General features: G+C 42.5%; 3 protein-coding genes across 4 annotated transcripts; 2 read left to right on the top strand and 1 right to left on the bottom strand.

The window, feature by feature from the left end:
* The first annotated feature begins 1080 nt into the window (after nucleotides 1-1080).
* On the top strand, nucleotides 1081-11132 carry zgc:136493 (uncharacterized protein LOC692276 homolog). Of its 2 annotated transcripts, XM_061093164.1 has the most exons (7): nucleotides 1081-1184; nucleotides 1304-1421; nucleotides 2350-2728; nucleotides 3418-3589; nucleotides 3865-4043; nucleotides 10224-10320; nucleotides 10414-11132. In XM_061093164.1, the coding sequence occupies exons 2-7, from the start codon at nucleotides 1305-1307 to the stop codon at nucleotides 10568-10570; spliced, it is 1101 nt and encodes a 366-aa protein (XP_060949147.1). In that variant the 5' UTR covers nucleotides 1081-1184; nucleotide 1304; the 3' UTR covers nucleotides 10571-11132. The 2 variants fall into 2 exon arrangements, with proteins under 2 accessions (XP_060949147.1, XP_060949148.1); XM_061093165.1 differs by lacking the exons at nucleotides 1081-1184; nucleotides 1304-1421 and adding an exon at nucleotides 1658-1696.
* An 856-nt stretch (nucleotides 11133-11988) lies between these two features.
* Nucleotides 11989-16170, top strand: psmg2 (proteasome (prosome, macropain) assembly chaperone 2). The gene is made up of 7 exons (XM_061092831.1): nucleotides 11989-12163; nucleotides 13636-13807; nucleotides 14225-14283; nucleotides 14544-14662; nucleotides 14750-14929; nucleotides 15472-15592; nucleotides 15780-16170. The coding sequence occupies exons 1-7, from the start codon at nucleotides 12107-12109 to the stop codon at nucleotides 15858-15860; spliced, it is 789 nt and encodes a 262-aa protein (XP_060948814.1). The 5' UTR covers nucleotides 11989-12106; the 3' UTR covers nucleotides 15861-16170.
* A 650-nt stretch (nucleotides 16171-16820) lies between these two features.
* On the bottom strand, nucleotides 16821-26902 carry ptpn2b (protein tyrosine phosphatase non-receptor type 2b). The gene is made up of 10 exons (XM_061093143.1): nucleotides 26711-26902; nucleotides 26128-26218; nucleotides 25926-26026; nucleotides 24897-24995; nucleotides 23015-23152; nucleotides 22168-22377; nucleotides 21892-22053; nucleotides 20428-20636; nucleotides 20030-20125; nucleotides 16821-17727 (listed from the first exon to the last, which is right to left on the bottom strand). Exons 1-10 carry the CDS (start codon nucleotides 26765-26767, stop codon nucleotides 17706-17708), a joined length of 1185 nt encoding a protein of 394 aa, XP_060949126.1. The 5' UTR covers nucleotides 26768-26902; the 3' UTR covers nucleotides 16821-17705.
* Nucleotides 26903-26958: the final 56 nt, after the last annotated feature.

The raw sequence follows: 26958 nt of genomic DNA, 5'->3' as shown, positions 1-26958 counted from the left end.
AAGGTTCTCACCAAAGTGTTGTGGCCTGAGGCTTTTTGTTTTAACTTCCCTGTTGCAAGACTCTATAAACAGTATGAGAAGGCATTGTCGAGCACATTATAGCTATTTGATGGAGTTCACTCATTCTTTTGTGATGAGCTGCCACGAATATAATGACCGTGAGGGCTGTGACACTCAGTGGATAATGTGGAGACTTTCAGATTCAAAACACATGAGGAGAGTTCATGCTGCAAAGACACAGGTCGATGCGTTAGCGACATCTAGTGGTTAAATTATTCAACTGGTATTCCTCATATGAGTTTGAATACTTCAGATCCATGTCTTGAAACAGTGGGAAACTGTCAGTTTGCACAAAGAAAATGCTACAGTCACACAAACACACTCTGTGTTGACTAGAGAACCGGTTTTCTTGTTATCTCTCATTGCATCGGCCCTCAGATGAACTGTGCAGGTCACATATCCAGACATGCAGTGTTTCCACGGTTGGTTTATAGCAGCTTCCCACAAATTCGCAGCCAGACAACTCCCTCAGCTTCAACCTCCAGGAACTTGTAACTCAAATAAAACTTCATTTTACACTGTGTCGACTGTTCAACTGAAATCTCGGGCAATATTCATTGCTCAAATCTTTTTGATCTGTATATGACTGACCAATGCTGTAAACGATGCAAACGTATAGGCACTACATGTTAAATGTAATTGCACACTGCTTTTTTAAAGGTATTTGTCGCAAATCATGTGTTCCGTTGTTCCAAGCGTCCTGGAAAACTTGGAAGCTGTAGTTCTTCTGTAGAATCAGGATGACTCACCGTCTTTTAATGTAAGCACAGACTGACCTCTCCAGCAGCATCAACCCCCAGGAACTGGTAACTCAGAGCAAACTTAATTAATTCTTGCAAAAACCTTAATAAGTTGATGACATGTTGCCGAGGATTAAGGTGTGGTTGCTGGTGAACAAGGAAGCATAATTTAATTAGCAATACTGGGAAGGTTGGTGAATCACTTGTAGTCAGTGTCATGTACTGTCTCTTTATGGACAGTGGGGTGGTAACTGACCCTTGATCTAAGTGTCAGGGCTTCGCTTTGTGCACTAATCATTGCCATGCAGCTCCGGCTGAACCCAGTTCACTTGTGTCTAATGAAGTTCTAACCCCTTCTCCTTAAATCTTCATCTAAAGCAAAGGGTAGGTCATTCTTTCATCGCAGTGTGGCCTGTGGACTCTTTGCAGGAATGTATAGAGATGTATGCTTGTTGTGTAACATATCAAAATAAATGGTGAAACATTGATATATTATCTTTCAGAATGAGAAGTTTCTACTTCAACCAGTGTGTAAGGAAACTGTTCGGCTCAGCTCAAGCATCCCAGACTCTGACAGGGACAAACCTGCACAGATCTGTAACTCGACTGCAACATAGCAAGGTAAAGTTCAAATTGCACTGAACAGTTATCCATAATGTACTAATACTGGTAGTAATACCTTAGCTCTGTTACTGTATTTAATTTGTCTGTCATCACCTAAAGTCGTATTAATATTATTGTCATCATTGTATTTGTTGTATAAGTAGAGTTGTTACTTTTGTTCTAGTTTTTAATGTCACTGCTCCCGCTGTTAGAAAGCTTTTATTTTGAAATCCGTCCCCTGAGTACTACTTCCTGGGTCAAATACAGAGCGAAATCAAAACACCAGCGCTTGAGTGAGTGTGGTCCGGTTCATTAATAAACTCTGTGCGTCTTTACAAACCTGCTGATTTCTCTGTATTCATGTGTGATGTTGAAGTGCGTCACCGGTTCAGTACGGTTAATCGATCAGTGTTTCATATAACTGGTTCAACGGGTTCGGTTGTGGCTGTCACTCACTGACACGTAGAGTAGATGATAAATAGAAGAGAATAAGATACTGAATGTTTTACCTTGCAGAAGAAAAACTTTTTAAAGTAAAGTACAAAACCAGTGTATCTGGGGCTTTTGATGGGTTATTTCTGTTTATTCTGACTATAATCTTCAGTCAAAGTACAAATAAAACGACAAAAATGTGAACTATTTTATTTGGGTAAAAGTAAGAACTTGCTTTTTAATATATTTAAAGTAGTATAAGTAAAAGAACTGTGAACTAAACCATTGTGGCTGATTCCTTTCATCAGGGATTCTGCTGAATCTTACCTGCCTGCTTTAATTGGATCACTTGAACAATTCCCCTCTCTATATTGATAACTTAACGTTTCTAATAAACTGGAATTATCATTTAATGTGGAAAAAACAGCAACATGAAATGCAATATAAAGTAAAGTAAAGTACAGATGCATGAAAAATGTACAGTAATGCAGTGGATTCTCTCCTCTTGTCACAGGTCATGGCCGAGGAGAAACCGTGGGCTCTGTTCTCAGAGGTGGGCGAGCAGGGTTACCTGGAAGAAGTCACTGATATAATGAAACAGCATTTCCACATCGTCTGCCACAAAGACTTTTCACAGAACCCTCAGCTGTACAGTGATAAAATCCAGGCCATGTTCGTGTGGGACTGTCAACCTGCAGCCGAGCCTTCGCTGCTCACCTCTCTGCCCTCGCTGAAGGTGGTCGCCAACGGAGGAGTGGGCATCGACCACCTGGATGTGCCGTACATCTCCAGCCTCGGGGTGAAGGTGACCAACACGCCCGGCGTCGTGAGCGATGCCACCGCTGACATGGCCATGGCTCTGCTGCTGGCATCGGCACGGAGGGTTGTTGAAGGTGAGGTCATAGCTCAACTGGATGGTGATGCCAGATTTTTAGAGCAACTCTTTTATACACAGAGGAAGGAGCTGAACAGGAACAAAATAAAAACAAATCAATTTCAAATCGGAACTTTCAGATAAAGTAAGAGATTCAGAAAGACTAGAATAAAAGAGGTAGCAAGAAATAAAAATGAATTAAAAAAATGCGTGGAAGGAGAAAAAGAATACAGTGACCTGGTCAAATGGTTTAACTAAAGGCCCTTTAACTTCAATAAAGTTATCCATCTGGGAAAAAGACGTTAGTTTGTCTGTGGAAACATTTGAAGATGTATCTAATTAATGAGTTAATAAATGCATAGTATTGGTCTTAGAAGGAAGACAGATGTGTTTTAATGTATATACGACTTTTTTATTGATCAATCAGGTTTGGTTAGTTACTCAATTCCAGGAAGATGTTCAAGACTAAAGCACAAACCTCAACCAATGACTGATGACTGTTTTGTCACCATATTCCATGTATCCACCCATTTATCAGGTGTTGCTTCTAAATGTCATTTCTTTTTTGGGTCGTGTCCCATCACAAATTTTAATGGAAATCGGTTCAGTAATTTTTGAGTGATGCTGTTGACAGACGGACAAACAACTATCAAAACACAACCTCCTCAGAAGAGGTGATTTTAAGGGTTTCCTTCCTTCTCTTCTTAGGTCACCAAGCATCCGTTGACCCCAAGACGACCCATTTACCACTAGGCATGATGGGAGTTGAGGTCACAGGGGCCACTCTGGGGATCATTGGAATGGGAGACATCGGACACAAAATAGCTCAGAGGAGCAAAGGATTTGACATGAAGATCTTGTATCACAACAGGAACAGAAGGTAAAGGTTTCAAGACTAATCTGTTCATTTAAAGACATGAAAAATGGACATGAGGGGATCACAATTGTGTTAAATTTGAATGTTATTTTATATCAAGCACAACATATCTTGAAAAGTTATTTGTTGTGTAGCTAGACAATAAAGGTTTTAAAAAATGATGATAATCTTTTTTAATGATAAATTGTCAAAATCCAACAATGCACTTAACAGGGAGGCATAATATTGCAGATGACAATGTTAAGTTAAAAAGGGTTTGTTTATTTTTGTTTGTCCAGGAGCATTGAGGAGGAGCGAGCAGTGGGAGCAAGTTACCGTCAGAACATGGACGACCTGCTGAAGGAGTCGGACTTTGTGACGCTGGCGGTCAACCTGACCCCTGAGACCACCGGGCTGATTGGCCACAGAGAGCTGTCCCTCATGAAACCCACGGCGACGCTTGTCAACATCAGCAGAGGTGAGGACGATGTAAAGAGACCGAAGACAAACCCATCTTATGGTTGATCTATTTCGACCTCCCTCAGACCGTCACCACGGTCTTAACACGAATGATGTCCTCATCTCCCTATCCTCGAGACCAAATATCAACAATGTCACGTGAGTGACCTTAAGGGGGCTGGGCTCACCGCCCATAAAGCTCCCCGGTGAGCGCGGCCGCCTCCTCTTTTCTTCACTCGCCTCATCCGAGACCGACAGGTAAGTAAGATATTTTGGGACTCCACTTTTATCAATCCGACACTTTTGTGCAGGCGCCTTGTGTCCCTGAGGATTGTTTGTGGTTTTCCCCTTCTCTAAAAGTGAGGCAGAGGGCTACACTGCATGTGTTAAGCTCTGCTCTTTGTTTCAGGCAGCTTAATTAGCTGCACCTGGTACTAACTACTCATGTTCACAGCTTTGGGTAAGTATTGTTTATCTCGTGCTGTTTGTGTCCATACAGAGTTTGTTCTCTTACAGGAGTGAGTAGAAAAATTTGGGAAGCTTAATCAATAAATAATCTATCCCTTAAAACTGATTTGGATCGGGGGTGCCCCCCCCCTCCTCACCCCGTAACTCGCTGTCCGCAGGGAGTGGGGTTTCTCCAACTCCCCCTCGTGCGTTCGCGCACAGTGAGTGGAGGTGAGTTAAAGCCAACCTTTTCACGTTTATTTGCCTTTCAAAAATGAATAAATAAACTGTGTTTGAGGCCAGGTAGTGTCCCCTTTTCGCAACAGGTGGGATTGTTTGCCTGTGTTCCCTGTATAAAATACAGTTGGTTATTGGTTATCACCCTTTGTAGGTGCTATTTTGTTTCCCTTAAAGCCCTGTTCGCAGTGGCTGGGATGTTGTTCTCTCTCCACCCCCCCACCCCCCTTGAAAAAGGCACCCCGTAACTCGCTGTCCGCAGGGAGTGGGGTTTCTCCAACTCCCCCTCGTGCGTTCGCACACAGTGAGTGGAGGTGAGTTAAAGCCAACCTTTTCACGTTTATTTGCCTTTCAAAAATGAAAGGCAAATAATTGTTTTCTGCCTTTGCAGGCATACAGTGGGCATTTTCAGGTGAATTAGTTATTTCACCCCTTCCTTCGTTTTATGTGATATTGGCCAGCTGTGATTAGCCTGTTTATAAGATCCCCTTTACCAGCTATCCGTAGCTGCTGGGCGCTATTGTTTATATATTTATTCTTAAATCACAAAAGTAACACAGAAATGTCCTCACATTTGTGCCATTATTGCCGGGGTATCATGGATCCCCGAGATGGCCACCGTGAATGCCCGACTTGGGCATGGCACATTTAATGGATGATATTGAGAACCCCTGTGTGGCAGCAGTGGAACTGCCTGTGGAGGAGCGTGTTAAAAGAGCCAGATGGGTGGAGCAGTCTGTTCGTGCTGGGGCCGTGCAGCCTCTACCAGCCAAACTAAATGAAAGGGGACACACCTCAAGGAAAGCCCCCCGAAAACGTGGGCATGAGCACACCCCTGTTCGCAGGCGGGACTCAAGCGAGACACAGGCTCCAAAACCTTCACAGAACCCAGCTGGTCAGCATGATGACACTCAGCTGCAAATCCTAGCGGCCATACGTGGTCTGTCAGACAGGTTGGGTAGAGTTGAGGCCCAGTACCCGGCCACAACAGCTAGGGCATCGAGGCATGGGCACTCCTCCCCGGACAGGTTACCCTCCTATCAGGAGGAGAATGTGGTTCACCCTGACATTCTCTCTCTCTATGCTCAAAATTCCCTTTTTGAAAGTGATGGGCAGTCTGAGGGTGCTGCTGGGCTAAAACAGCCTAAATCCACACAATGTGAGGGGGCGTCCAACCTCAGCAACATGGGTGAAAGTGAGCCTTCACCCATGGACGTCATCTCAAGGGTTTCAAGTGCGGCAAAAATTGTGGGGCTCAATGTTCCAACTGAGGCTCCTGCTCCAATGGATGGGATTTGGGCCGGCATCACTCAGACCCAGCAATCAGTTACTGTACCTGTGGCTGGTGACTATTTGCACATGCTCAGGAAAGCATGGAACATCCCAAGTGGGGCACCTCAGTTCAATGCAGGTTGCCGGAGACTGACTAAGAATCAGTATGCTCCTGAAACAGGTATGGGGGATATGCCTCCAGTTGAGCGGGAGATGGCAGCCTTAACATCTATGGGTCCAGAGCGGGTAACCACCAATCCACGCTGTCCCCTGAAAGAGTGTGATAAGTCAGACCGACTGGTGTCTCGGACTAATAATGCAGCCACACGAGCAGCCCGCTCGGGCAATGCACTCGCCATTTTATTGGCAGCTCTTAGGAGAACAGCCAACCCAGAGGACCAGGACACCATGAGCCTGATAGACTCTGCCCTGGTCACTCATTCCCAGTTAACAAGGGACATTGGTGCAGCTATGTCATCTGCCATGGTAGCTCGGAGGCAGATCTGGTTGGCACAGACAACTCTTCCCGAGAATATCAGGAAAGAACTGACCAATATGCCAGTCGTGCCGGCACATGTTTTTCATCCTGACTCCCAGGGTGTGTTAGATAAGGCTGAACAGTCTCGGCGTACCAGAGAGTCAGTACAGCGCACTTTCAGAGGGGCTGCGACTACCAGGTATAAACTTAGGGGCTCCCAGCCTCCCCACCGATCATCATCCTGGGCCCGTAAGGAGCCATGGGTGAATGACAGGCGACAGGCTACAGGATTCACAGCCTCTGGTGACTCCAAACAGCCTTCACAAAGTCGACGTGGGTTCTATCCCCGTTTTTCGACTAGAGGTGCTCCCCAGAGGAGGCGCCCCCCCAGAGGTCCAGGACCTCGGGGCGGTACAGCCTAGGGGTGGGGGGACACCCGCTGAACTTCATTCTCAGCTATGCCTGGACAGCTGGGAAGAAACTGTGTCAGACCCATGGGTGCTTGCTACAGTATCAAAGGGGTACAGAATTCAGTTTCGGCGGCGGCCCCCCCCTTACTCCAGGATCCGCATGACGATTGTCACGGACCCAGTCCAGGCTCAAATCCTGGCACAGGAAATTTTAACCCTTCTGCAGAAGGATGCAATTATGAAAGTAGATCCAGACGAACAGCTCACTGGCTTCTACTCCACGTATTTCCTCGTGCCGAAAAAAGATGGCGGAATACGTCCCATCTTGGACCTAAGGCGATTAAACGCCTTCATAAAGGTACTTCCTTTCAAGATGCTGACCACGGGTCAGATCTTAGAATCTATCGAAAGAGGAGAGTGGTTCACCTCGATAGACCTGGAAGACGCGTACTTCCATGTGCCCATCTGTCCAAACCACAGACCTTTTCTTCGGTTTGCATTCCAGGGGCAAGCCTATCAGTTCAAGGTCCTGCCATTTGGCCTTTCCCTCTCACCAAGGGTGTTCACCAGAGTGGTTTGGGCGGCCTTGTCTCCTCTCCAGTTGTCAGGGGTAAAAATCCTTCCCTACCTGGACGACTGGCTGATTTGTGCTCCATCTCTTGGCCAAGTTGTAGAGGATACCCAGAGGGTGTTGTCGCATGTACGGTCCTTGGGTTTCAAGGTAAATGTGACGAAAAGCAACCTCGAGCCAAGGCAGCAGGTGATTTTTCTGGGACTTTGCTTGAATTCCCTTACAATGTCTGCATCCCTCACATCTCAGAGGGTGAGGAAGATTCTAGCCTTCCGGGAACGATTCCGTCTCGGCAGGCAGCTACAATTTATCAGCTTTCAGAGGATGCTGGGGATGATTTCAGCCGCAGCAGCTGTTGTTCCTCTGGGCCTCCTCAGGGCCAGGCCAATTCAGAGGTGGCTGAATGCCTTCAAGCTCGACCCGAAGCTGGACAGACACGTGAAACTTCGTGTGACACGCACATGTCTCCAAGCCTTACGCCCATGGGCAGACCGGGTGCTCTTGCTCCAAGGAGTCCCCCTTGGGAACATTCCCTCGAGGAGGACAGTGGTGACGACAGATGCTTCCCTCACAGGTTGGGGAGCAGTCTGGGAAGGCAGAATGGTGCGTGGCCCGTGGATACCCCCTTGGGGTGGTGAACACATCAATGTTCTGGAGTTGAGAGCGGTTCACCTTGCTCTGAAGGCTCTCCTTTCCTCCATCCAGGGCAGGCATGTCTTGATAAGGACAGACAGCACTTCAACTGTGTATCATATAAATCACCAGGGAGGCACAAGGTCCCTGCGTTGCCTCCAGGTGGCACAGAAACTTCTGTTTTGGGCTTTTCAGCATCTGGCTTCACTCAAAGCAATCTTTATCCCAGGGATTGTAAATCGAGCAGCAGACCTCATGTCCAGGACTGGTCCTCTCCCAGGAGAATGGAGACTTCATCCAGAGGTTGTATCCCTCCTATGGAGTCGGTTTGGCACAGCTCAGGCCGATCTATTCGCATCAGCAGAGACAACCCACTGCAGGATGTGGTTCTCTCTGAAAAACCAGGGAGGTCCCCTAGGCCTAGATGCATTATCTCAAGAATGGCCGGAAGGGTTGTTGTACGCTTTTCCTCCATTCCCTCTGATTCCCCAGGTACTCAACCGGGTTGCCTCGGGCCACTACGAGGTGCTGTTAATAGCCCCCAGGTGGCCAGGGAGGCATTGGTTCCCAACGCTCCTTCGCCTGGTTCACGGTCAACCATGGGCCCTGCCAGTCAGGGCAGACCTCCTCTCACAGGCAGAAGCTCAGATATGGCACCCCAGATCAGACATCCTGCAGCTTTGGGCTTGGCCCCTTCTCAGTACCTCTCTCAAAGGTTAGATGAGGCTGTCCTGAGGACCATAGACAATGCCCGGGCTCCCTCCACTCGGGCTAACTATGGCCATAAATGGAGTGTGTTTTCTACATGGTGTCGCAACAGACAGGAAAATCCAACCGCTTGTCCTATTGAGCTGATTCTCCGTTTCCTTCAGTCACTTTTGGACTCTAACAGGGCACCTAGCACCATTAAGGTATACACTGCCGCAATCTCTTTCTTCCATGAGACAGTGGGAGATGTTACAGTTGGTAGACACCCTCTAGTGTCTCAGTTCATTAAAGGAGCACACCGCCTGCGACCAAGCAGGGCTCCCAGGGCTCCAACATGGCAACTCCCCTTGGTATTACGGTCCCTGATGCAGTCTCCCTTTGAACCCATAGGGCAATCCAGCCTTAAGTCTCTATCTTACAAAACAGCTTTCCTCCTGGCTATATGCTCTGCCAAAAGGGTGAGTGAATTGCATGCTCTGTCTATAAGTGACGATTGTCTAAGATGGAGGGCAGGTGACTCAGGTGTGTCTCTCTGGCCAAACCCCTCGTTTTTGCCTAAGGTCATAAACCATCAGACGGTAAATCAGGTGATAGAGATCAGCACTTTTCAACCTGATCCGGCTCTACTACAGGAGGAAGCCGGCCTGCCTATGTTGTGCCCAGTAAGGGCACTGAAGGCTTATATTGCACGCACAAAGTCTCTGAGGGGCTCATACTCTCAGTTGTTTGTCTGTTTTGGGGGTAAAAAAGTCGGCCACCCTGTGTCTAAACAGTGTTTGTCCCATTGGATCGTTACTACTATCGCTGAGGCCTATTCTGGACAGAACATACCAGTCCCAGATTCCTTGGTAGCTCATTCCACCAGGAGTATGGCCACTTCCTGGGCTGCTTTAAAGGGGGTCCCTCTTTCAGAAATATGTGCAGCAGCAACATGGAGTGCTCCCTGCACATTCTCTAGATTCTACAGGGTCAATGTGGCTTCCCCCACACCATTGGCTTCCGCAGTGCTGCTCTCAGCTGCTGGGCGAGGATGTGAGGCGGTAGAGTCCTCCGTTCTTCGCGACCCTGATGATACTAGTCATCCGTGTTAAGACCGTGGTGACGGTCTGAGGGAGGTCGAAATAGATCGTAAGTTATGACCATAACTATGGATCTATGAGACCGACCGATGACCGTCACCCTCTTTTGTCACTCAGAACGGGCTGAGGCGTTCAGACAAGGAGGAGACGGCCGCGCTCACCGGGGAGCTTTATGGGCTGTGAGCCCAGCCCCCTTAAGGTCACTCACGTGACATTGTTGATATTTGGTCTCGAGGATAGGGAGATGAGGACATCATTCCTGTTAAGACCGTGGTGACGGTCATCGGTCGGTCTCATAGATCCATAGTTATGGTCATAACTTACGTTTCATTATGTCCAACATTGTTTTTGGTGTCTCACTCAGGTCTGGTTGTGGACCAGGACGCTTTAGTGAAAGCTCTGCAGAGTGGGACGATTGGAGCTGCTGCTTTAGACGTGACTCATCCTGAACCTCTACCAAGGTCTCGTCTGTCTCAAAGAACCCACACACTCACATTAAACACACAAAACTGATGGTTTGGAAATTAACTCCTCCTCTTCTTTCTCTGGTGCAGGGATCATCCTCTACTCACTCTTCCTAACGTGCTGATCACACCACACGTCGGCACCAACACTTACGCCACAACCAGGCGGATGGTGCAGAGGATGGTAGAAAGCGCTTTGGCTGCAGTGAAAGGACAACCCATGCTCTATGAAGTCACGCCCAAATGAAAGCACATCATTTGTCTGAGTGTAGAAGCACTGAATTGTTGGTATTAGTGTCCCGACCAAGAAAAAGTTATGAAAAGTTATTTTAGATTCAGACAACTTTATTGATCCCAAGAGAGCAATTCAACAACATCCAATATGATACGTGTCAAAAAGCACAGGTCAACAAACAGAGGTCGGTGAAGGACGTCAAGATGAAGATTAAGTAGGTCAAATAAAAAGCAATATAAGACAATTATTAGATGATAAATAGCCATTTGTTACATGTGTTATTAAAAAAATAATAAAAGACGTAATTTAATGTGACTGCTACTAAATTAGTTTTAATTCTTATTTTTTAATGATTTGCCACAATCACTGTGATTAAAATAATTGATGTATGTTTTCTTTGTGTTGGATATAAACTAACATCTGTCCATTATCTTTAAGGGCTGTGGGGAGTCCTTTAGCCATATGAACTGACATGAAGATTTTAATGTTGTATGTCGTAGATAGTTACATTCATATGTAAAGTTTATGTGTTAACTGTAACACAAAAAATAATAAAGCTGCCTGAAATCTTGAACATGGCACATTTAGACTTACTTTCTTGATACCTTTCTCTTTCTTTACAAGAACACAATCAGATCCTCACTGATATAAACTGTTAATACAAAGCTTTCAGCATATTTTCGTTTGTATGCATTTCCTCTTTTTCAATGATTTACAGTTTCATTCCATGAGAAACTAAGCACATTAAGAAGATGGACATTACTGTGTGTGTGTGTGTGTGTTTGTGTGTGTGTGTGTGTGTCATTCTATGCTGCTTTTGATACAGATTTAAGAGAAAACCATTGTATTTTCTACTTAAATACATATATTTAACAGCCTTACTTAAAAGTTACTTTTTATACTTTTGGATTTTAGATACCGGATGATTTAACATGCTTTAAAAACCTATTGTAAGAGAATATCCCAGTAATTTTTAACCTTGGCTTCTTACGCCTTACAAGAATCACAGTGTGGGACACATTAAATTTAATATAATTCTGAAAATTCATGCAAAACTTTCTAGTTTATATTCGGTGAAATAAATGACATATTGTTCCCATCAACTAGTTATTATTATTATTACTGTTATTGTTATTTTCCTTTTTTTCATTAAGATTGCTCTTCTTTCTGGAGAACACGTGAGTAAATCTTTACGAGGCTTTAACCGTTTATATCCCAGATTAAAATAAAATAGAAAAACTAAATCTACGTCGAATATATTTACCACAAAAAACGTGTTTACAGATAAACACAGATTGTGAAAGGTTGTTTTAGTATTTATCGCGTTCGTGTCTTATTTCAACTGTTGTTTAAAAAATTATCAATATATACATCAGGCATCTACAGAGGCTACCAAAGCGGGCGAATCATCAGCAGTGGACGGCGATTGTGACTCTAGAAGGACCTCAACACCGAGCATGAAAATAAAAGTGAATCCAGTCTGAAGAACTTCTAGATTCACATAATTTATAAATCTCCGTGGCTCAGTTAGTTTTCCTGAACATCGCCATGTTTATCTCCTCAGAAGATTCTCCCCCCTCCCTCAAGGATTTCACCCTCGTCATGGTGAGTCCCACATCCGGGAAGAAAACACACAACATTTATAAAATCTGCGTTTTTAACAGCCTGAGAACAAACTCAGTATTTCACTGGGTAAATGTCCTGTAATGTGTCCTATCTGGTCCTTTGTGTTACGTCTGCACATATTTCTATTGTCCTACAGTTTGTCTCGTTTGTGCAAGTCATGCAACTTTTGATTTATGTCAACGAGAAACACATTAGCCTCATTTAAGTTTTAAAAGTACAAATAATTGAACACAATTGATTCATCTGTTGTTTATTTCCTCAGTTAATATATTAATTTTTTTTTTTCACAACGTCAGTAAATAGAGGAAAAGAAATCCTAGTTAAGGGTTAAAATGGTGTCAATGAATGAGTATTTTGTATGTATGATTATGGTTAAATTAATTAAAAGTGATTTGAAGGTACAAACTAATATGAATATATTAAGTTTTAAGGAGGAGCCATCTTTTAAAAGGAGCCCTAAGTGTTAAAAATAATTCTAGCCACCCTTGTTAGGTTTGCAATTGATGTTGTTTATTCATCGTGAATTGATCTGATTAGATAGATAGATAGATAGAGTACTTTATTCATCCCCGAAGGGAAATTAAGTCGTCATAGCAGCCGGTATATTTGAATACAATAAAATACAATACAATAGAAGAAAATAAAATAAAATAAAAAATGTTGAGGTAGAAAGAATAAAAAACAAATAAATAGGTAGATAAGGTGCAGTGGCAAGATGATGGTAATAGTACTGATGATATGATGGTAATGTTATTGTTAGACAGTATATAAAAAATAGTACAGTATATATAGTATATAATATAAACATAATATATATTTATGATAGTAATTATACCAATATAATAGCAGTATATAGTAAAAATGGCAGCAACAGTATATATAATAATAATAGTAATATAATAATAAGTATAACATGTACACATGTATAAATATGTGTATATAGACTTATATATACAAAGAATATACAGAGAGTATGATATAATATTTGATATATAGTAGAGGTATAAATATAAGTATTTGACTATACAATAGATAATATAATATACTATGAGTGTAAGAATATGTAGACAGTGTGCAAAAGACAATATTATTGTATAAAATTATATATAATATCAATATGGTTTATATTAACACATATGATGTGAAGTAAGTGTATATGGAGCAGAGTGTTGTACAGGGTACACAGTGCAAGGAGACAGGTATATTTAGTGCAGTTCTGTGATGGTGGCTCTGACAGAGGTAGATGAGTTGTACAGTCTTTATTAGTCTTTATTATCAGTCTTTATCTAGATTATTTTCTCTCTGCATGTTTTAGTTGTTTAGTTTTTATAAATAAACAGTAAATAGTGAAAAACACCCATTACATTTACCTGGAGCTCAAGCTGATGTCTTCATGTGGCTTGTTATGTCCAGACCAACATGTTCTTTCCCTTTCCTTGTTCTCCTTCCAGCCGGCGGTGGCTGTCGGTAACGTGGCTCAGCTGGCGGTGGACCTCATGGTGTCCACTCTCAACATGAAACTGGTGGGCTACATCCACACCGACTGTCTGATCCCGATGGCCGGGAACAACCCGTACAGCACCTGCAGAGAGGACGCTGAGGAGCTGCACACCCCCGCAGAAGGTGGCGTCTTTAAACCTTCATGTGCAAATTTAACCTGTGAAGTTCACTTATTCATGTCCTGCTAATATAATTAACAACAAAGGCTGGATTGTTTTTTGAACGTATGGTTAGCTATCTGCATAAACAGCAAAATAATCAACAACACTGATCTGTGGTTTAAGTTTTCATAGAAAAGTAGCTCTTCCATCTTTTCACTTGATTTGGATTAAGCTGTTTCTTTTGTTGACCAGTGACAATGACTTTTCATTCTCATTACATTTTTGTCAAGGACTACAACAAAAAACTGGATGATGTTTCTTTCACATGTAGAGGAAATGGTGACACTTTGAATAAACTGTGAATCAGGTCAACAGCAGTGTTATTTGTAGCCACTGACACGTCCAAAGAATTAACCTGTCGACTTTCTCTCTTCCACAGTTTACACGGCGCCAGAACTGAAGTTGGCCGTTCTTCAGATCAGAGCACCAATCATTCAGGTGAAACCACAGTCTGTTGCATCAGCTGATTCTGTCAACCTCAAAATATATTTATGATCCAAAGCATTTTATCGTGGAAGAAGGGGTCATGAAGAATATGTTATTTCTTCTTTTTGCGTTTGACACCTTTTTAAACGTATAAGCAATTTTTTAAAGGTATGTTTTAATTTCTATGTATAATGGAGTTCGTGTTTACATGAAGCCAGAATGAATTGTGTATATTATTATATATGTGGCTCTAACCTTAATCTTAATTGCAGAAAAAATCAAAAAAGTTCCGTCAGCTGATCGTGTCTTGGATCAAAACCAGCGGCTTCTCCCGGACTGTGATTCTGTCCAGCAGCCACGCCTACCAAAGGGACGACCAACAGATGAAAGGGTAATAATAACATTCTTCACGCCATCCCTGCATTTCTTTCTCTTTACATCACAAGTCTAACAGAAATTGTGTTTGCGTGTATTGCAGCACTCCTTTGAGGTATCTGGTCACTCCGTCGCTGCTGAAGGTGAGTGCAGACGCCTTGAAGGAGCTGGGCTGGAGGGAAATGGAGCAGCTGCCGGCGTTCCCTGGACTGACGGAGGCCAACGCAGAGTCACGCCTCAGCATCCCTGGGGGAGGCATCACCAAAGGACTCTACACAGACAGGTAGAGTCAAAGAGCTGCATCAGCCGGCTGGTTAAATTCAAACAGACCTCAAATCATGGTTGTACATAAATGAAATGGTTCTAGTCAAATTGTAATTTTTCTATGCCTATGTTAAAAATACAGCTGTAACTGATCAGCTGTCTATTCAACATGAAACATGGTTCTATATAATTAACCAATTACAGCAACTGAGCATGTGTGTTGAGCTGGTTATGTAGTATTCTGGTGTAATACGTACTCATATTTACAAAAACTGGAGCCATAATTACAGGAATCAAACAATCTAATGCGTCAGGAAGCTGATCATTTTTCTTTAAAGCCATGTCACACAATATTGTTTATCTTTTCACCACAAAAACTTTATAGATGCCTATACATTTCCAGCTGGTTATCCGGAACACAACAAAAAGAGTTTCCTGTATTCAGACAAATATACTTAAATTACTTATTGAGAAAGAATAAAATAACTGAAAGGATATTTTGTGATTATAGGTTTTTATCGATATTTATCTGACCATGTGTGTGTTTGATGTTGTGTTTAGTTGTGCGGAGGATCTTCCACTGGCTGTGATCCTGCTCTTCTGCTCGGAGGGCGACAACATTCCAGACGCCTTCACCCTCGTCAACCACCTGAATGACTGGCTCCACCTGCTGGACAACCCTGTAAGTGACACATACTGCAGTGTTGTTTATTGTTCCAATAGTCCCCAGTTAGTTGGAAAACTAACCTGCAGAGACTTGAAATTTGTCTTAGTAAAATATTATATCACAGTTATGTTCAAGCGAAAATGTATATTGACTAAATTTAACAACTTTAAGATTAAATCGGTTTGTCTCAATCCTGTTTCAGAGCCAAGAGCCCAACAAATGGAAGATCCCCCCTTCCTGGAGTCTTCTTTTTGGCAGCGGCATCCCTCCTGCAATGTTCTAATACACACTTGTTTACCTTGCTTATAATAATCCTACAGCAACAACACATTCGCATTTTAGAAATGTGCTTATTGAAAGGTTTTTGTGTCTGATAATACTGTCTGCTTAAAAAATGTTTTGAGGTCCCCAGTGAGAACAAATAACCCCATATTAAATTACACACTTATCAGTTTCCTTTATTTGAATCATATTCCTTAGATGTACAAATATTACATTATGCACAGGGTTTGACCCAGATGTGCCCTTGTGAAACACTGTAGAAATGCAGTATTGAATGTTTATTTCCCCCAATAAAAGATTTTTTACATGAATCCAGTTTGAATGCTTTCACAAAGATAAAGACTGTTTGTATTACGGTCATTGGACCTCGCCTCCACCTACTTAACCGAAAGTGGCTGGCCAGATGCCACGTTTCATTCCGAGCAGTCCCACCTCTCTGTAATTTGATTCCTCTCTACGACATGTTTTAACATCTTACATCGTGGTGACAGAATATCAGAAGCGAGTCATACCTTTACCCTGTGCTGCTGCTTTGCCAAGTGTGTGGGTTTCCTGCCGTGTGAGAGGAATGTCCTGTCAATGAGGAACCATAAAATTAAAGTTTGGCTCAGAAAAGGAGAACTCCGTCATCTCGTCCTAAATTCATCAGTAGCTTTAATACTTTCATTTACTTAGATAACTAAACCTCACTCGTCTGTACTAAATTAAAAATCCCCTTTGGAGCTCATTGACATTGCTTAAATAAATAAATATGGGAAATCTACTATGCCTCAAAGGCTGGTGAAATAAATGTGTATAAATATAGCACATTTAGATAATACAAATCTATTTCGTCAACCAACTATAAAACTAAGTCTATTTCCCCAAATCTGGAATTGCTGCTTTTACATCCTCCTTTCATGAGGAGCTGCTTAACACAACATAAGATGCAGATTTAAGTTAAAGAAACAGTGAAACACAGTTTGTTACGTAAACTAGATGATACCAGTTTTATTTTTTTTAGATTACTCTAAGAGAGAGAAAAGCTTAAGACAAATTCATTTAAAAAGGAGAACGAGTCATCAAATCATCTTTCTACTGTATTCAAATCTGTGACATCGTCGTGTGCCTTTTTGTTTTTGTACAAGCAACAAAATAAGTATTTTTTTACACACATCTTTTAAAAAGAACACTATGTACATCGTGAAAACATTACATGCCACTGAATTTCTCATGTGGGCGGAGGCGGCAGAGCTTGTCGTTTGACCGATCCCCCATCCCCCCCCATCACTGTGAAAAACTTCAAGTAATCTCTTATAAAAAATAGAACATTTATCATTTTTGTCTCTGAAAAAGGTTTTACTAAAAATACACATATGAACACCATTAAGAATTGGCAATGCATATCCACTGCTATTGTCTGTCCTAATGTTGTCATTGCAAAGAAGCTTAAGATAGCGAGAGACAAAGCTGTAAATAAAAATAGTAAAGCAAAAATAATGATTTCCTGACTCCGGGAGCAGCATGGGGGCTGGTGTGTTTGTCTTTTTTGAATGTGCGCTCTTCAAAGAATGTTAAAGTGTCTGCTGTAAACAGTTCTGAGAGGAGGAGGAGGAGGAGGAGTAGTTATGGGAAAGCTGTGAGGAGGATGTGGGAGGGACATGTTGAATAATGCTGTTGGGCTGACACACGAAAGCGATGGGAAAAAAAGAGAGAGGAGAGCTGGCTGTCGAGGTGGAGGTGAGGAAGAGTGGTTTGGAGTCGAGGAAGAGGAGGACAGAGCTCCTTCAGAGGAGGGAGCTGGAGTTCCCTGCCGACGGAGGCTTTGCTGCCAGAGCTGTAGTCGCGTGGCCACAGGTGCAGGTGGTTAGCAGTCGCTGGTTTTCGCCCTGTCACAAGACACAGAATATTTCAAGAGGTTGAACTAGTGACTCTTTTTACCGAAAAGTGTGAGTAAAGCACAAGAGTGATCAAAGCAACTTGTGCCACAAAAATCAAGTTAGCGTCAGGGGTAAAAACTTTAAACACAGCTGATAGCAGGGGCGGTGGCAAAATCCAGCGTCTTAGATCACTTTGTCCAAATCATTAGATTGATTATCAGTGCAGCAAAAGCAGCCATTGTGTTTAAAAAGCAACATGTCACACTGCTCAGACGTTTCCAGCTGTAAATTTAAACTTTAAAAACATTTCTCTTTATAATCGTGCAAATAATTAGGTTTTTATTATCTGTAAGCTAAACTAGGACTTGTCTAAGGGTGGTGTGGAAGGGTTGGTGGAGCTAGAACATTAAAACTACCCAGTCAAGAACTTTGCGACTACTTCAACTCAAATATGAAGCAAATGGTCTCTTCTCTTCTGTTTCATATCTTTGTAAATAGAGTATCTTGCGTGTATTGATCCTGATTGAGTTCTGGGAACCTAAGATGAGCACTGTGGCCTCCTGTTCTGCCGTCTTTAAATGAGCAGATAACAAAAGGTTGTAAAAGTTGTAGCCCTAAATATCTAACATGATCATTTACAACAAGCAACAACATAAAGTTTCAATTGTTCAACAGGTCATTCAGCATTTTTAACATCAACAGAACCCATCATAGACCTGACTATAAACCAAAATCTAAATTCAAACTTCAACACCGCCATGCGAAGATTCTAAAGAAACACGACAACTGTGAAAGTTAGAGGTACCAGAAAAACCAAAAACAGGAACATGCAAATGATGACAGCGTCAACCAGGACAAGGATTTACTCTTAAATGGTTTTTAAAGGAGACGTATGATGTTTGTTCAGCTTTTCTTTTTACTAGTGTTTTAATAGTTTTATTTTTATTTTTTTGAGCATATAAAAAGGCCTCATCAGTGATCCGGCCGATTCGATAACAAAGCCAAGAGAAGGGAGAGAGGAGGCAGAGTTTCAGACAGAGGCTGAATGAGGAGCTGCAGCAATGGACAGTAAAAGGAAAGTGATGCGTTTTTTTGAAAATAAGAGCAAATAAAACTTTTCAATTACCCAAATCAATTGATGACTCTGAACATGAGCATAATATATCTCCTTTAAGGACTACACTTAATACAGTTGTCAAAGGACCATCAGCAATTCTACATTCTACAATTCTTATCCACCTTATTTGCCCACAAAATAGTGGTAGTTCATATTCAAAGCAGTGGCTGTTTATTGTAAACATGTTTTGTGCTCGCTCACTCAATAACATTCAGTTAGAAATGTGCCACCAAATCCGACTTTACTGCTTGATGCACAGTGGAAATTAGCATCTTTATTATTCCAGGTGAACCAGATATTTTAGACTATTAAAACCACAAGTGTACATACACACACACACACACGCCAAACATACACAAACACACACACCATGCTAGAGTGCAGCCAAAATCAACACACCTCCAAACCGCAGGAGCCAAGCGATCACAAAGAGAAGAACAAAACCCCAAGAGAAAAACACAACAGAGAGTACACACAGGCGCACACACACACACACACGCACGCACACACCTCAACGTACAAGAGTGGGAGTTCTTTTTAAAAGCTGTGGGCAAACTTCCTCCTCTAAATGTGCTCCTCGTGGTTGTTGTTGCTGTCTCAGAAGGGGGTAAAGATACGCTGCCCCCCGCTGGACAGGCCTGCTCTTGTCATGTGCAGCAAATGCAGCCCAAACTGTCCGAGAAGAACCACAACAGCAGAGTGAGACCTCGTCAGAAACGGTGCAGCTTTGGCTGTATTACTGGAACAACACTGACATGTCACACAACAAAGGGAAGGTTTCTGAGAAGTGACTTAGTGAGCAGTTTTTTTTTTTTGAGGTGCAGTCAGCGAAAGAAGTGCTTCCTCAGGTCTAACTTATCCTGCCTTTATGATAACATTAGTGCAAGTGAATGAAAGAGAATGCTAAACTAGTGGCTTCACACTCAGTGAAAGATTTATAAATAAAATGAAGCCTCAGTTCTGCTACTAGCATGATGAGTCATGCTCTGGAAAGTCTGGATTCCCTCTGTGAGTCAATTTCCAGCCTCGTGTCTTTTATTCATTGACATTGAGAGAGTTGTTGGAGACACTTGTCTGACAACAAAAGAAGCAGTGTAATGGTGAATGACAAATCCTCCTGGAATGCAATAACAACATGATACCTGGTTCCCGTAAAACAATAGGAGGTGGCTTGGATCCAGAGGATGTAATCACCTTTTTCTCTTCTTCTCGGACTCATTTGTCCTGGGCTTGCTTTGGGGTGTCTTGGCCGTTTCTGATTTAGAGATGCTGTCTTCTCTGCGCCGCTTGCTGCAACAATAAAAACAATACAAGGGAAATGGGTGAAACAGCTCTGTCCAGAAACATTATGACATCAAGAGGAAATACGATGCCCTCCAGGCACCTGTAGGTAGAGAGAACACAGGCGTTATATTGAAAGACGGAAATATTGGTTAAAACGAACTGCATTCTGGATACGATTATGATCACGGGACAAATTCAAAGCAAATATATAAAAACTAAAATCTAAAAAAAACTAATGTCCTGAAATAAAATGCTTTTTGCTGATTACAACCAGTGCATCATCCACAGTCTGTGCTGAGTGTACTGACTGTGTTGTGCTGCCGTCCAGCTCCTGTTCCTTGGGGGGGGACTGTGCAGGTACTTTGGCGTCCTGCCTGTAGTCCCCTCCTTCGTCCAGCAGACCCCCTCGTTGGCTGCCGTTGAGTCGCTCCGTCGGACATTTGGCCGGAGGCTGAGCGGAGAGCCGAGACTCTGGCGACGGCTCCTGGTCTTCTCTGGACAACTCACGCCATCGGTTCTACATGGGGACAAGGACATTAAAACGGGGAAGAGCGTCGTGTTTTTCTACTGATGCAATAAATATACACAAAAGAATTTCTGAGGGATCAAAGACTTTTAAATTGCTTTGGATAAGTGCATCAAATCAGACCACCAGGTTTTTATTGAGACAGATTAAAACACCTAAAGTTGGTTTATGGTTTATAAATTTGTTTATAATAGCATTTGGGAAATTTCCTGTGTGATAACGTTTATTTGCTTTATTCTGCAAGATCGAGAAGGTCACATGCTAACAACACCGGAGCTTGAGAAACAGAAATCACTGCTAAGTCAATTCAGGACATGGACTCGTACAAAACACTGTGATGGGATACTTCCTTATTGACTTCTAACATTCTTGACTAAGTCACTAAATCAAGCAGCCAAGAAAAATTATCATCCTATGAAGAGAGGCTTAAAAGGAAGGCACTAGCAGAGAAATAGGGGTATGAACGAATCCCATTGTCTCATTGTCAGTGTGTGTTTAGATCAGGGTAAAGACCTTGTAATATATATGAAAGAAAATTACTATAATTTATAAAGACTAGTGGGCTGAAACAAAATGGAGCCAAAGGGGTTAAAAACATGACAGTAGCATCAAATTTCCTGGAAGCACGTGTAAAACGTGTCTTTCTCTTCCTGTCTTCATCTTACAGGAAACAGTTGAGGGCAGTGACGTAAGGCAAAGATGTAAACATGAAGCTGTGGACAGAGGGTCTGTTTCCATTCAATATAATACAAGACATCTTTCTGGGACTTGGACCCAAGGGCAATAATTGGTTATTTGCCTTTGATGCAACTTTTAAAAACTTTAGAAGACTAATGTGCTCTCTAATGTATGAAAATGAAGACCTTTGTCAATTATAAGAAACATGAGGTTATATTGAGGTCCCTGAATTACAAACACTTCCAGTATTAATGTGTTCTCTACGTCCTATGAGTGAATCAATAAGTGAATCAGATGATCAACTGATTTAAATACCATGCAGCATAATCTTTCTTCTGCAGATAAACCTCAAGCATACAGGTTTAACAGAAACTCCATGTGATACCATCTCTTTTGTCATAGGGGCATTCTGTTGTTTGGAAACAACAGCTGTCCTTGTCACGCACTGCCCTTAAGCCCTATGTCTCCCATAAACAAGGTCTTTGCATCTGTAGTTTCTTCAGGTGCTTGAAATGACAAAGTAGTTGTATGATTGGTTATATTCTGTGTTGGCGTGTGGTGTGGGTACCTGTACGGAGGAGTCTCCCATAATGCACTTGGCTCCCTCAAGCACGGCCATGTAGGAGAAGCGTAGCTGGTCAGGGGTCTGGATCAGGCCCATGCGGTACTTCCTCATGTCCAACAGGATGCTTTTGATGTCCACTGATGACGAGTCTTTCCTCTTGTCCATCTGCAGAGGTCAGCGGTTATATTTGACTCAGCCAAACAAGATTCTTAATGTCGAAATATCTGGTGACTCATATGTCTGTTGTGATCAAAGGGAAACTCCGGAGACAAGGCTTACCAGGACCAGAGATGTGTCCACTAATAAAAACGTCCCTGACCGTCCGATTCCGGCGCTGCAGTGCACCACAGCCGGCCCGTGGTCGGCACCCAGCGCTCTCGACTCCCGCACCTTGAAAAGGAAGTTTAGGAAGGACGCCGGGGATTCTGGAACACCGAAATCAGGCCATGTGGTGTAATGAAAGTGGTAGATCTCTCTCTTCTCCCCCGTCTGTGAAAGGCAAAAAAACAGACTATATTAGCAGGTAGAAAACAAAAAAAAACTTGTGTATTTGCAGTGAGTCTCTCAAGACTGGTTTTACCAGTACTGGGGTCAATGAAAAGTATTTTAGAAATGTTTTGACAGTTGAATACATTTTTACAACAGTTTCACTTTCAATTCATGCAATAAAACAGGCTCTAAAAACTTGACACATCAAAACAGCAAATTGGGACAAGTGAACTTCATTCTTGTTTTTCTTGTGATCATTCAGGCCTTATTTTAAGTAAGGTTTTATATTTTGTATGATTAAAGTAATCGTTACATTTTTTTTAAACCAGGATTAAAAAAAAAAGAAGCATTTTGCAGAAAGCTGTTCATGTTGAGAAATCTGCTCTGCCGCATTATCTGCATCTCATTTGCATTTTCTAACCACCTCCACAACTTCAGAGTGTGAGATAGTGAAACTCGGGTAAGTGTTTGTTGAATCTTCAAAAGTCAGTGCAAACAAGGATGATTTCAGGTCTAAGAAGCCTCAGAAAACAGGTTTGTGGGAAGCCTCTTGGTGAGAGACTCCCGAAGCATTTCAGTTCTCCTTTGCCACCATTTAGTGGAAGTTCCCCTCATGCTAAACAATCCTCTGGCCTACATTAATATTCTGCAGCTCCAACACTCTGGTGGTGTAGTAAGACTTGGTATCCTCTGACAACAGCTTGACCACGAAGCGTGTGTCTCTGAAGGCCATCTCCCTCTCCTCAGATGTGGGCCAGTACTGAGCACACTTTTCCTGTGACAGGAGAAGAAAACAGAAAAAAAGACAATAAAAATCACCTCATACGTGCTTTTCACAGACAGATCGGTATTTGTTTTTATATTTGCATATATGCAAGCTTATATTTTACAGAATAACCAATGCAGAAACACATATCAATGATTTTTTTTTTTTAAACCTAATTATTTTTATTCTTTTCTTTTTGTTACATAAATAAGCACTTAAGCTGGATTTCTTGAAAGACAATATATAAATTAATTGTATTATCATTAATAGTAGAAGAAGAGGTAACAATCAAGTCGAGCTTCGACAAAGTAAAGATTCAGAAAGACAAAATAAATTCCAAAAATATTCCTCATTCTGTAGTACAACACAAGTACCATTAATCTAATTTAAAATGATCAGGTTGCAGAAAGTAAAAGTAATCTGTGAATCTTGTGCTAAAAACAAATACTGTGACAGATACTTTATCTATTCCAGCAACCAACACCACACCATTCAGTGTTTTCCAAGTAAACAGACCATGAACAGAGGGTGAGTTGATGATGGTAAGTCTATTATGCAAGCTCCACTCTACAGGATTGGAGAGCCGGCCTACATAAAAGATCCTTGTGAGGTTAATGACATCAGTGGAGTAGGTGCTCTATCTTTCTTATTTCCAAGAAAACACAGTCAGAGAATCTGATTACGCAGCAAGATCCACTCCAGCTGCTTTTCTAAGAGTTTTCAGCTGCTCTGGTCATTTCGCACAGCAGCGCATTGATTCACCCAATCCTCTTTGCCCTGCTCTCTCGCCGTCGGTCTCTCTCTCTCTCTCACACACACACACACACGTTGAGAACAGACCTGTCGGCCACAGTCAGACTGGCTAAAAACAACATCACATTTGGTCTTTGCACGCAGCTCTGTCGTACGTGTTTATTTGCATACGGTGCGGGGAAGTGAGATCAGATGTCAAGCGGTCATTCAAGTCCCATGTAGAGACGCGTTCTGATGCCAGGTGTGATCTGACGAACTTAGCGCCGTCCACATGTGATCGGATTACCCCGAGATAGACGTTAACGCAGGCCTGAACAGGGTCATTACATCGCAGGATCGTTTGAGTAAAGCTGGAGTCAGATGACAGGAATTTCGGGCCAATTTAACCTCGAGAATCAAGAGGAGAAATCTGTTCTGGAGCCTTGAACAGTTCTGATGTTTGGCCGAGATTATATGATAGGGTTTTATTTCTTAACCTTCCCGAAACACAATCAGAATCATTGTACTTTCTGAACAAATCAACAACAGCCAATGAGAGACAGAGAGACCAGAGCAGCTGATAATAACCATATTCTCATCCAGACTCCTTCAGCCTTCTGCTTTTATTTATTAACATTAGAGCAAGTTGTTAGGCTTTTAAAACTCCTGGCATTAAAGGACTTAAAACGGTTGGACCTCATCCCTCTTCCTCATTCTGTGAACCCGCAGTAAAAACACTGAAATCCAGTAATCCTGCTGACAGGACAGGGAGGCTCTGAAATAAACCTTTCAAACTAAATTCAAGCTTAGATTTTTTAAACAGCTGCATTAATAATGTAACAGTCATCAGGCAGCGAGCTCTGACAAAGAGCGATGACTGTGTGAGCGTGAATGATAGGTGTGAGATGATTGCTTGGGTCTAATTAGAATTTCTGCAGCCTCTGTGTGTGGGTGTGTGCACACAAGACAAATGCCAGATGTCAAAGCAGACAATAAACTGTGCGTTTCATTTGGAACTTACTGAGCCTTTCTCTATGACCCTGTTGAGCATGATGATCGCCTTCGACTTCTGCTGCCAGATCATGAGCCAAAAATGGCCACAAGTGTTTCGGAGTGGGCCCTGTGGACGACACGCATACAATTTGATCAGTCACATGACGACGGTCAGCCATGATAAGACTGAACCTAGAGGCCTTGACAGTATAACATGTCTGCTTAGTTCAGCACTGCAGACTGAAAAATACAAACTTACAAAACTTCCTGAAAGTTATTCAAGGAAATGTTTGAGATCACTCGGGTTATGCATACGTCATTTTGATATTCTACTTTTTAAACTCCATTGTCTCAAACTTTGCAACTCCTTTAATTTTAGTGAATGAGACTGTATGAAGTTTAAAGTAGTAAATAATCATAAAAATTCAAAAAAAGAGCAGAGATAGTAACAAGTAAGGTTTGAGGGATTCAAGGACACAGCATCGGAAGACTCACACATCCACCAGCTCTATATGACCACATACACCAGTTGCCAAAACTAAGCACACTCTCCATCCTTATACAGCGATTAGACAGCTGACAGAAAACTCATCTGCAACTTGTTTGGTCACAAATTGATTTCTTAGTCACCACATAATAGATCTGCATGGATGATTGTTCCCTCTGCCAAGGAGGTTTGGTTTCCAGCCAAGTCTGTTTCTTTGTAAGGATTACTCAAAAACCTCTCAACAGATTTCCACCCAACCTGGGAGGGGAATTTTACCGTGGATGTGGATTAATTAAAAGTTGGATCCAGGATCACTTTCATTAACGTGGGGCATTTTCACCATTTTCATTATTTGTTCAGGTATGAGCAGATACATGTAGATAAGAGTATGATATGTTACATTGGTTTTCATGCCAAATAAATACTTTCGATTATCAGACCACTTCTCTAATCAGGTTTTAAATCTCTACAATAAGAAGCAGACAACCCTGTGTAGGTCTGTTCAGTCCTGGTAGGAGGTACATGCTCTACTTGGTGCTATTCTGCTTATTCCTTAATAAAAAGTCTTGCCTGGCTCAATATGTAACTTCTCTGGGCCTCCTCCATCCGCACCAGGCTTGCATTGATGTAGTCATTCTCTGTGTTCTCCAGCTTCACCCGACTGTGATCGACTGCAGGCGGAGAGAGAGAGAGAGGAGACATTTTATCTGAGGAACAGATGGACATTGACGTGCGTAAACAGTTGGACCTGTCAGCACAGATGTTTACCCACATGGACTGACATCTCTGTATCTGTTCCGGTTGCGATTCTCTGGATACTTCGCCACCTTGTAGGCGCACTCGTGGGACTGATTCCTGATTTCCTGCAGAAAGGAAAACAGAGTGTTTTTTTTTAGAAGCTTGGAAACCATCATTGATTTTTTCTTGTCTGCACAGTCACACTGACATTCCGACGTCAAAGATGATAGTTTGATAGTGAAGTGACACAGTTCAGCCTCACATCTGATCAAAGTCACCTTTCAACGTCAAGATCTTGTTGAGAAGAATTAACATTTTGAATTAATCCCAAACAGCCAGATAAGTGAAAAGCTAAATAAAGCAGCTGATCAGAAACCAACCAACCAAATGCTCAACACTAACAACACGGTCGCGGTTACGTTGTCACGTGTAGCAGCCACTTAGAAACCTCTCAAAAAGACATAAAACACACAATTTAAGTACACACATCGCTGGTTGGTTGACACACGCTACATGACAGAAATCGGAGCTAGCCAAAGTGTTAGCTTGCTATCTTAACTGCGCGCTCCAGACTAACCGACTGTTAGCTTTCGTGCTAGCTATGCTAACAGACTTACTAAGTAGAGTTTCTGCCACCGGCCCTCGGAGTCTATGTCCTCGAACTTCCCGTCCATGTTGGCGGCGGGGCTGTCGGTGTTTTCCAAGCGGGGCTGGTGAGGTTATCTGTCCGGGTCTCTACCTCATTACTTCCCCGCAGAGCTCCGGAGCTTTTTTAGGGTCGAAGAGGCGACGCTTCCCTCTGCTAGCGACCGAGCAGGCCACGTGTGCGCATGCGCCAAGCCCAGGGTCCCCTCGGCGGCTGTCA

The sequence above is a fragment of the Limanda limanda genome, chromosome 19 (assembly GCF_963576545.1).
Source record: "Limanda limanda chromosome 19, fLimLim1.1, whole genome shotgun sequence".
Lineage (NCBI taxonomy): Eukaryota > Metazoa > Chordata > Actinopteri > Pleuronectiformes > Pleuronectidae > Limanda > Limanda limanda.
This window is presented reverse-complemented; position numbering and strand designations above follow the sequence as displayed.